The sequence below is a fragment of the Dromiciops gliroides genome, chromosome 1 (genome assembly GCF_019393635.1).
Source record: "Dromiciops gliroides isolate mDroGli1 chromosome 1, mDroGli1.pri, whole genome shotgun sequence".
Lineage (NCBI taxonomy): Eukaryota > Metazoa > Chordata > Mammalia > Microbiotheria > Microbiotheriidae > Dromiciops > Dromiciops gliroides.
The window spans coordinates 624,487,198-624,497,894 of record NC_057861.1 but is presented as its reverse complement, the minus strand read 5'-3'; the positions used below and the strand labels follow the sequence as shown (position 1 = coordinate 624,497,894).

Genomic DNA, 10,697 nt, shown 5'->3' with positions numbered 1-10,697 from the left:
ATATATGATAACTGTCAACATAACTGACTTCTATAATGTTGGTACTTTATGCATTTAAAATATTATGATGGGGGCAGTGGCGCAGTGGATAGAGCACCGGCCCTGGAGTCAGGAGGACCTGAGTTCAAATCCGACCTCAGACACTTAACACTTACTAGCTGTGTGACCCTTGGCAAGTCACTTAACCCCAATTGCCTCACTAAAAAAAAAAAATTAAATTAAAAAAATATATATATTATGATGGGGGGGGGCGCAGCTAGGTAGTGCAGTGGATAAAAGCACTAGCCCTGAATTCAGAAGGACCTGAGTTTAAATCTGGCCTCAGACACTTGACACTTACTAGCTGTGACCCTGGTCAAGTCACTTACCTCATTGCCCTGCCCCCCAAATTAGAAAAATTTTTTTAAATATCATTGTGAAAAAGGCTCTACAGACTTCATCACACTACTAAGGGGGCCAAGAAACACAAAAAATTAAGATCACTTGACCTTGAGGCAGAGTCTCAAAGAAAAGTGACTTGCCCACTGTTATAACGGCTAGGAGAGCTGGGCCTAGAAATCCATGGCTTTCTCACTCCAAGGCCTTTGTAAATTGTAAAATGCCGTCTGAATAAGGAAAAGAATTTCTTAGGAGAGGAAGCCAATGAAGGGATGATTGTGAGACATTAAATTTCGGAGGAAAAGTCTGGGGCCTGGGGGGGGGGGCGATTTCTCAGTAAAAACCTGAGTGGGGGAGGGGATGGGTGAAATTCTATGGAAGAAAAAAAATGAGGGCGGGGGTCTGATTCCTGGGAAGGAGCTCTGGCTGGGAGGGGGTCGGTGAGAAGGGAGATATGGAAGATTTAAGAGAAAGATGAAATGAAACCTTGCCGAGAGCCTCGGCCAGGAAAGGGGGGAGGGGGGATACAGGGAAGGAGCTGCTGGGTGGAAAGGGGGAAGCCATTAGAGGAGGGAAGGCGGGGCGCTGCGGGAAAGAGGGAACAGAGGCCTAGGGCTTTGGGAAGTGGGGAGAGGCCCTCGGATGCAGGAAGGCGAAGGGTAGGGCAGAATCGAGATGGGGGTAGGGAAGAGGCGAGATGGGGGGAGGGGAAGGGGAAGACGAGGAAAAGAAAGGGGAGGAGATGGCGGAAGAAAGAGAAGGGGCAGAGGAATGGAGGAGCGGGGGAGGGGGGTGCGGAGGCGGAGAAGACCACACTGGGGTTGGCGTCTAGGGAGAGGGAGGGAGAATCTTAGAGGCAGTCGTCTTGTCTCTAGGGGCTAGGCCTCTTACCCCGGAAGGAGGAGGAGGAGGTATCTCCTCCAGGGAACCCGGAGTCCAAGGTAGAGAAGCAGCCGGATCCGGATCTGGACCTGGACCAGAGCTCGAGACCAGCTGCCCCACCTCCGCTTCCCCCGCCAACGTCCCACCAATCGCTGCGCGGCGTCGGATTCGGCGTCCGCAAGGGGCGGGGTCACGTCCCCCAAGCCCTGCCCCCTGGAAGACTAGAGGCGGGGGAGGGGGAAGAGCTCACTTCCAGCTGGGGGAGTATCCTGGGTCCTTCTTTTCGATGCTTTCCCTTAACCCCCTGAGGTAAGGCAGTGGAGGGATGGTCTTTCCTGGTTTGTGAAAGTAAGGGCCAAAGCCTGGACTTAGAAGCTTCTGAGGGGCAGCTAGGTGGCCCTGGATTCAGGAATGCCCGACACTTACTAGCTCTGTGACCCTGGGCAAGTCACTTAACCTTCATTGCCCCGCAAAAAAAAATTTTTTTTAAATATATATATATATATAAAAGATTCTGGAGGGCAGACTCACTCCCCTTATAATCTGGGTGTTTTCAAAACAATAAGCCCTTTTTGAGGGAAACGATGATGGTGACAAATAAAGAGGTGCATCTATATCTATATATTATTATATATAATATATACATGCATACACATACATATTGCATGTCTAGCTATGTCTGTGTATCTGTCTATCTCTACACACACACACACACACACACACACACACACACACACACACACCCCTACCACTTACCTTTCTATCTTCCAGATTGGTTACTAACAACAGAATAAATGGAAATTCCTTGAGATCAGGGATCGATTCTTTTTTTCTTTTTCTTTCTTTTTTTTTTTTGGTGAGGCAATTGGGGTTAAATGACTTGCCCAGGGTCACACGGCTAGTAAGTGTTAAGTGTCTGAGGCCGAATTTGAATTCAGGTCATCCTGAATCCAAGGCCGGTGCTCTATCCACTGTACCACCTAGCTGCCCCCGATTTAGTTTTTACTTTCCCCCCACCCAGGGCCTAGGATTTTGTGTACCTGGCATTTACATAGCAAGTGACTAATAAACGTTTGTTGAATTGAATCAAGTTGAATTGGATGCCCCGAAAGTCCAACACACCATGGTATCAGTATCCACATTACAGGAGAACCTTATATTGAGTATTTGAGCTATCCCTCATTGTATGACCTTGAGCAAATCACTTAACATCCTAGGTCTTCGTGTTTTTTCTCTTTGAAATGAGGACTTCCAGATTAAATTATTCTTAAGGTCTTTTTTTAAAAAACCTCTGACATTCTGTGATTATTGTGACCCATGTGAAAGTTTCAAGTACATCTTTTGGTGAATAAATGAACCCTAAAAATGTTAATTATAAAACATTTCTCTAAAGTGACACCTGTTTTTCCATCCATCTATCTATCTATCTATGGCTATAAAGCCAGCGATGCATTCTTGTGGAAGGGGCTATAAAGCCAGCGATGCATTCTTGTGGAAGAAATCTCCTAATAGAAGCCTTTAACTGCACCAAACATAGTCTCTTTCGTAGAACAGCTGCTCAATAAATATTTATTAACTGTTGTTGAAGGAAGGGGTTAAATGGGTGGCTTCCCCAGTAGCATGCTGGGAGTTGTAGTATATCCACAATATTAAGCCTGTTGTAATGCTTTGCAAAACCCTCACTTTTCTGTGCTCCCCAAAATATCTCTCCTGACCAATTAGCCCTTTACATCATATTTATAATTCCTGGTTCTGTGCCATATTCCCTAACCCATTTGACCTGAGTGTTGGTGAATGATATACCACATCAAGTAACAGCTCACAATAAGCTGGGTAGTACAAGTGTTATATATTGCATTACAAATGAGAAAAATGAGGTTCAGAGATATTAAGTGATTTGCTCATATTCATGGCTAGTAAGTGTTGTTATGAGTTTTGACTCCAGAGCTTTAGGTCTAATTCTCACTTAACATATTTATGTACATGTATATACATGCATAAATATAAACTTCATGTATATGTGTGTATATATGTATATACACACACACAAAGCCATGTATAGGCAACTATTTGGTGCAGTGAATAAAATACTAAGCTTGAAATGAGGAAGACTCCTCTTCATGAGTTCATATCCTTACTCAGACACTTATTATAGTTGTGTGTGACCCTGGGCAAGTCACTTAATTAACCCTGTTTGCCTCAATTCCTCATCTGTAAAATGAACCCAAGAAGGGAATGGCAAACTACTTCACTATCTTTGCCAAGGAAACTCCAAATGGCCTTATGAAGAGTCAGATGTGGCTGAAACAATTGAACAAAAAAATAGCCATGTATATTTATGTCGATATGATCATGGTTGGACTGAACAATATACTAAAAATCATAATACCAAAATTAATTTATAGATTTAGAGGCATACCAACAAATTACTAAGGAGATACTTTACTGAACTAGACAAAATAATAAGATTTAATTAGAAGAAAAATGTCTAGAATTTCAAGGAAATTATGAAAAAAAAAAAGTAAGAATGACAGGGGAAATAATAGTTCCTGATCTCAAATCAGACTATAAAGTAGTAATCATCAAAACTATCTGGTAGATCAGTGGAACATATTAGATCAAGAAGAATAAGAAAGAATTTAGTTCAACCCAGTGTTAGATAAACCTGGCAATATAAATTATTTGGGAAGAATTCCCACTTTGACAATATTTCTGGAAAGTTTGGCAGAAATTTCATTTAGTCTAACATACATGGTATAGACCATATATCATCATAATAACCTCAAAATGGATATGTATTCTGAATATCAAAGGTCAGTACATACAAAAATTAGAAGAGAATGACATCACTTACCTTTTACAGCTATGACTAGAAGAATTCTTTTTTTTTTTTTAGTGAGGCAATTGGGGTTAAGTGACTTGCCCACGGTCACACAGCTAGTAAGTATTAAGTGTCTGAGGCTGGATTTGAACGCAGGTCCTCCTGACTCCAGGGCCGGAGCTCTATCCACTGCACCACCTAGCTGCCCCTTCCCATTATTTTTTAAGGCACAATAATATTCTGCTACATTCATAGACCATAATTTGTTCAGCCATTCCCCAATTGATGAGCACCCACTTTGTTTCAAGGGTTTTTCCTTTTAATCTCTGTCTCTGTGTCTCTGTCTCTCTTTTTTTGCTACCACATAAAGTGCTGCTGTGGAATTTGGGTGAATTTGGGACATTTCTACTCTGGGATATACTCTACTCTTCTTGGAGTATATGTTCCGTAATGCTATATATAGATCAAAGGGTGTGTGGAGACGTTAAACTACAAAGTGACCTTTGTGATGTAATTCCAAATTGATTTCCAGAACAGTTGGATCAATTCACAGCCCCAGTGACAATGCATTAGTGTACCTGTCTTCCCACAACCCCTCCAACATTTACCATTTTCATCTTTGCTCTCTTTACCAAACTAATAGGTGAGGAGAAACCTCCAGATTCATCACTTTTTCCATTGCATCATAATACCCTCCAACTGACATTCACTGCCCTCCATGATCAAGACTGCCTTAACTACCTTTTCAGACATTCCTTCTGTTCTCCAGCCTCTCTCTGTGTATGATGAAATAGACCTGGGGCAATCCACAAAGGGAAGACTCATAATCATGAGTTTTGTGGGTGTTTTTGGTTTATTGCTACTAGTCTGTCAACAATCACTTATTAAGCACCTACTATATGCACTGTCCTAACCACTGGGGGTATTAAAACAAAGAAAAAAACAGTTGTGCTCATAAGGAGTTCACAGTCTAATGGAGGAAAACATGCAAAATAAAACAATAAACAAACAAGATACATAAAGCATAAACTAATAAACCAGGAGAAGGAAGGCAATGACATTTAGAGAGATTGGGAAAGACTTTTAGCTGGAACTTGAAGGAAGCCAGAGAGACAAGGAGACAGAGATGTCAGAGAGAATTCTAGGCATGGGGGTCAGCTGGTGAAAATGCCTGGAGTTAAGAGGTGGATGTTTTGTGTGAGAAACAGCGAAGAGACCTGAATGCAGAGGACTGGTAACTTTCCATCACCACTGGCCAAGAGAAGGGTCTCTTCAACTAAAGTGACCATGTCTCAGCCAAACATCTGATCTTACTTCTTCAAAGCCGGTGAAGGATCCTGTTCTCAGCCTTAAGCCCCACTCACTTGGTTAGCTCTCCAGGACACCACCTTCTCCTTGTGGAGTCAATCCTGCAGACTTTTTTATTTGGCCAAAGTGCTTTCACCTTTCACTACTTTATAAACTTTCCTGATTACTGAATTCCTGACATTGAGCTTCTTGATCCTATTGGCCATTGAAACTGTTTGGGTCCCTGAGTTCAGATAGTGGTTGTACTAAAATCCTTTTATCCCCCCCTCCCCCATCCTACCCCCTGCTTCTTTTTCCGCTTGACTTGGAGTCTGGGTGCCTGGTCTTAAAGCTGCCATTCCCATCTTTACATTCTAGCCCCATTTCTACACACCTCAGACCTCTACACACCTCAGAGTACATTTTCCCAGGCTTATTTTTTAAGGGAAAATAGAACATATGAATATATACCAGAGAAACTTCATTAAAATTATACCTAAAACCCGCAAAAAAAAAATAAAATTATACCTAAAAGAAAAATATGAACCATCAAAATTGGCTGATATGTTGAGTGGTTTTGATGGATTGTTCTCTCTCTCTCTCCTCTCTCTTTTAATTCTTTGTTACAAGGGAAGGCTTCCTGGGAAGGGAAGAGAAGTGGTACATATGCAGAAAGAGTGACCAAAACAAGCCTTTTAGCTCCTCCAGGCCCGAGTTTTCCCATCTATACAACAAAAGAATTAGACTAGATTTTTAAGGTCCCTTCTAGCTCTGCCATTCTGAAATTTTGTGACTTTGGAAAAAACAGTTTTCTTGGAATGAGACCAAGTTTTCAGTTCTAATCCTACCACTTGTTAGTTATATAACCTTAGGCAAGTCCCTTGACCCCTCTAGGTTTGTTTCTGTGTATCTAAAATGGGGTAATAATATTTGCACTGCCTGTCCCACAGTAACTGTAAAGTACAATTAAAAATGGTGGCATAGTAACAAAAGCATTGGACTTGGAGTAGGAAAAGACCTAGATTCAAATGCTGGCTCTCGGGGCAGCTAGGTGGCGCAGTGGATAGAGCACTGACTCTGGAGTCAGGAGTACCTGAGTTCAAATGCGGCCTCAGACACTTAACACTTACTAGCTGTGTGACCCTGGGCAAGTCACTTAACCCCAACTGCCTCACTTAAAAAAAAAAAAAAGAATCGGATTGTTGGGCAGCTAGGTGGCACAGTGGATAGAGCACTGGCCCTGGAGTCAGGAGGACCTGAGTTCAAATCCAGCCTCAGACACTTAACACTTACTAGCTGTGTGACCCTGGGCAAGTCACTTAACCCCAATTGCCTCACAAAAAACAAAACAAAACACAAATGCTGGCTCTGACATTTACTAGCCCTAGTAACTGAACTCCAGTCTCACATGGAAATGGGCATTTCCAACTGAATTTCTCATAGGAATCTCAAAGTTACATGTCCAAAACATTTCATTATCCTGCCCTCAGAAATTTTACTTTTCTCTCATTTCTTTTTCCATTTCTGTTAGGGACACCATTATCCTCCCAGTCACCCAGGATTACAGCTTTAAAGTCATCTTTGACTCCATACTCTTCCCTCATCTCACATAGATAGTCAGCTGCCAAGTCTTGTCAATTGCCCACCAACAAAGTTCAGGCCCTCATCACTTACTGCTCACCCAGATTATCACAGGGGCCTCCCAAAGGATCTCCCTGTCTCTCTCTCCTCTCCGGTCCATGAACTACACAGTTGCTAAAGTGATATTGCTAAAACAGATCTGACCTTGGCACTTCCTTGCCTGATCAGAAAACTCTATTTGGTCCTCTTTACCTCAAGGATAAAACACAAGCTATTGTTTTGGACATGAAGTCCCTTCACAATCTGGTTCCCCCTTATTTTCCCCGGTTTATTGTACATTGCTCCCCTTCACACACTCTATCAATCAGCCAAACCAGCATGGTTGTAGTATATCCTGCAACACATCTCCTATCTCTACCATTGTACTGCCAAAGCATACCCTCTCATTACCTTGGACTAGCTAGTTAGCCTTAGCTGCAATCAAAGCTCAGGTCAAATTGCCATCTCTTTTTTTTTTTTTTTTTGGTGAAGCAATTGGGGTTAAGTGACTTACCCATGGTCACACAGCAAGTAAGTGTCAAGTGTCTGAGGCCAGATTTGAACTCAGGTCCTCCTGACTCCAGGGCTGGTGCTCTATCTACTGTGCTACCTAGTTACCCCACATGCCATCTCCTATAAGCTACACATACACACAATCTATATAGATATATATTATTTATGTATATACACATATATATTTATGCAAGTATGTATATATGCATGGGTATGTGTATGTATACATATCATATCTGTATATACGTGCACACATATAACTTATATAGAGATATTTTGTACATACTTATGCATGTGTCCTTTCTCCTCCAATAGGATCTAAGCATCATGAGGTCAGGAATTATTCTTGTCTCTTTATCTTTTGGATGACACAATTCCTGGAACATGATAAGAACAAAATAGTGACCTTGGGAAGTTATTTGACTTCTCTGGATCTCAGTTTCCTCACATATAAAATGGGTTTAGTATTTCTAGTGCCTTGGGGCAGCTAAGTGGCACAGTGGATAAAGCACCCACTCTGGATTCAGGAGGACCTGAATTCAAATGTGACCTCAGACACTTGACTCTAGCTGTGTGAACCTGGGCAAGTCACTTAACCTTTATTGCCCCGCCCCCCCCCAAAGAGTATTTCTAATGCCTCTTCACAGGGTGTTTGTGAAGAAAACATTTTGAAAACTTTAAAATACCATAGAAATGTGAGTTTTGCTGGTCATTATTAGGGTCAGGTGATGGTCAGGATGGTAATAACAACTCACATTTCTAAGATACTTTATAGGTAAAGCACTTTCCTCATTCTGTGAAGGAGTTGGTACAGGTGTTATTATTATTATGCCCATTTCACAGATCAAGAAACTCAGAGAGATTAAGTCACTGGAGCCCAGCTCTTCCAATTCTAAGGCAGTGTTCTAGCTACCCACGTGATTAAGGGGCATGATTAAGGAGTAGACAGAGTAGGATGAGAGGAAATCCCCACCCCCAGCAAGCTCCAGATGTTGAAGAGGGGAGGAGGCAGGAGAACTTTGGCAGTAAGAGTCTTCCCTTGTTGTAGGGGATCAAAGCAAGCCGCAAAGAGGAAGTTGAGGGAGGGAGGAGAAAGGAGAAATGACTTTAGAAGCAGTCCCAACCCTTCCCCCCCTTAGATGTCAGGAAATGAATGTATTTAATTCTGGAGAAAGATCTCCTTCCAGAGTGGGAGGAACCTGCCCCCACAGGAAAGCAGGCTCCTGGATGAGAGACATCTGAAGATGGTCAAAGGAAGGAAGGAATGGTCTGGAGCTGAAAATCACATCCACCTTGCTGCTCTCCTCCCTATTGTCCAGGAACCCAGTTCCTATGAGTTGGTGCCTTTCTCTTCTCATATCAGACCAGGGCTCTCCCCAGAGGGCATTCTTCTTCCCTCTGCCTTCCTACTGGGTTTCAACCCGGAACTCTCCCCATGGGAATAATCCCATTGACTCTCCATATCTTTCCTTTGTTTAGCTTCTCTTCCTGCCCCAACCAGACCATAAGAGTTAGAGCTGGAGCGGACCTTCCTAATGTAATGGAATGAAGACTGAATGTGGAGTCTAAAGCCCTGGCTCTGTTATTCACCAGCTGCATGACTTTGGGACCTAGGTATCTGGCCCTCTCCTTTCTCATAGGCGAGATGAAGGGACTGGACTAGAACAGCAGGACCCAGACATCATCTGGTCCAACCCTCTCGTTTTCTGAATAAGGGGTCGTGGTTCACAGATTGTAGTAGAAAATAAATTTGGAGTCAGAGAATTTGAATTTAGATCATAGATTTAGGACTGGAAGGAACTTAGATTATCTATTCCAACCCCCTCATTGTACAAATAAGGAAACTAAGGCCCAGAAAAGTAAAATGACTGGCCTGAGGTCACATGTTCTTTCCACTAAGATATTTTGCCTCGCATGATTCCCCTTTGTTTAACCACTTGCTAGGAGACATATTCAACAAGGCTCACCCCCCATCAGCAGTGTTTCCAGGGAAACACCATTCTCCCTGCCTCTGCTGAGCCTATGTAGGCAACGCTAGAACAGCTAGAATCAGGGTTCTCAAAAAGAACTAATCTCTTCCTTTCTGCCCTCTCCTCACCATTAGGAGCAATATGATAGAGAAGAAGGAAAAAAAACAACAAATAAACCCCCAAAACCAGGAGTCCAGAAGCCTGGCTTCAAACACAGGTTTTGCCCATTAATTCACCATCTTCACTACAGTGTCATTTCTCTCTGAACACTTTATTCTGAGCTCTGACATTTGATGATCTTGGGATTCTGGAGATTTGAGAACCATTCTGTAGAATATGAAATACCTTAGGGTCATTTCACCCAGCTTCCTGCAGATTAAAAAAGAATCGTCCTGATTTTTAAATCTCATGATAATTTGGATAGATAAACAGTATTAGAACTGGAAGGGGGGGCAGCTAGGTGGCGCAGTGGATAGAGCACCGGCCCTGGAGTCGGGAGGACCTGAGTTTAAATACGGCCTCAGACACTTAACACTAGCTGTGTGACCCTGGGAAAGTCATTTAACCCCAATTGCCTCACTTAAAAAAAAAAAAAAGAACTGGAAGGGACCTTAGGGATCATCCAGGCCAAATCCCTCACGTTAAAGGTAAAGAAACTGTGAATGAGAAAAGTTAAGTGACTTGCCCAATGGTCACATAGGGAGTAAGAGACAGTTAGCATTTAAACTCCAGTCCTCTGGCTTCAAACATCACTCTACTACCTCTATCTTCCTGGGCTACAGGCAAATGGAAAGTTCTGTCGGTCTCACTGGTCAGACAGATTGCACTTAATTATAGACACACACAGTCCTGCCCGGCCTCAGAGAATAGTCTGCTCCCCTCAGCCTTCCTGCTTCTTTCCCTGTGGGCAGGGCTGATGAGAGTGGTCAGGTCCTGGCATACACTGAGTCCAGCCTATTTGCTGCCACCATAGAAGATTTGCTACTATGTGGGATTCTCCAAGCTAGAGTGACCTCTGAGGCAAAGTCACTGGCAGCTGGCTGCTTTCTCCTCCCTCAAAGAACTGCAGCATTAATCTTACTCAAGCACCAAGTCTTGACTCCTTCAGGACTTCTTCCTGGACAGGGAAGATTTGGCCCCATACACTTTTAGCCCTAAATGCACTCCTCGCCTTAAGGAAGGCCCATTCCCCTTCCTGTAATAATAGCACACATTTTTATCATGCT

At 42.9% G+C, this 10,697-nt stretch overlaps 1 protein-coding gene across 1 annotated transcript in view; it reads right to left on the bottom strand.

Moving 5' to 3' along the window:
* Window positions 1-10,697, bottom strand: part of MPG (N-methylpurine DNA glycosylase) — a 100,206-nt gene that overhangs the window by 68,842 nt on the left and 20,667 nt on the right. Inside the window, exon 3 of the mRNA XM_043999933.1 lies at window positions 1,270-1,481. Within this exon, the coding sequence (XP_043855868.1) occupies window positions 1,270-1,481 (212 nt within the window). The remainder of the gene's footprint in view (window positions 1-1,269; window positions 1,482-10,697) is intronic.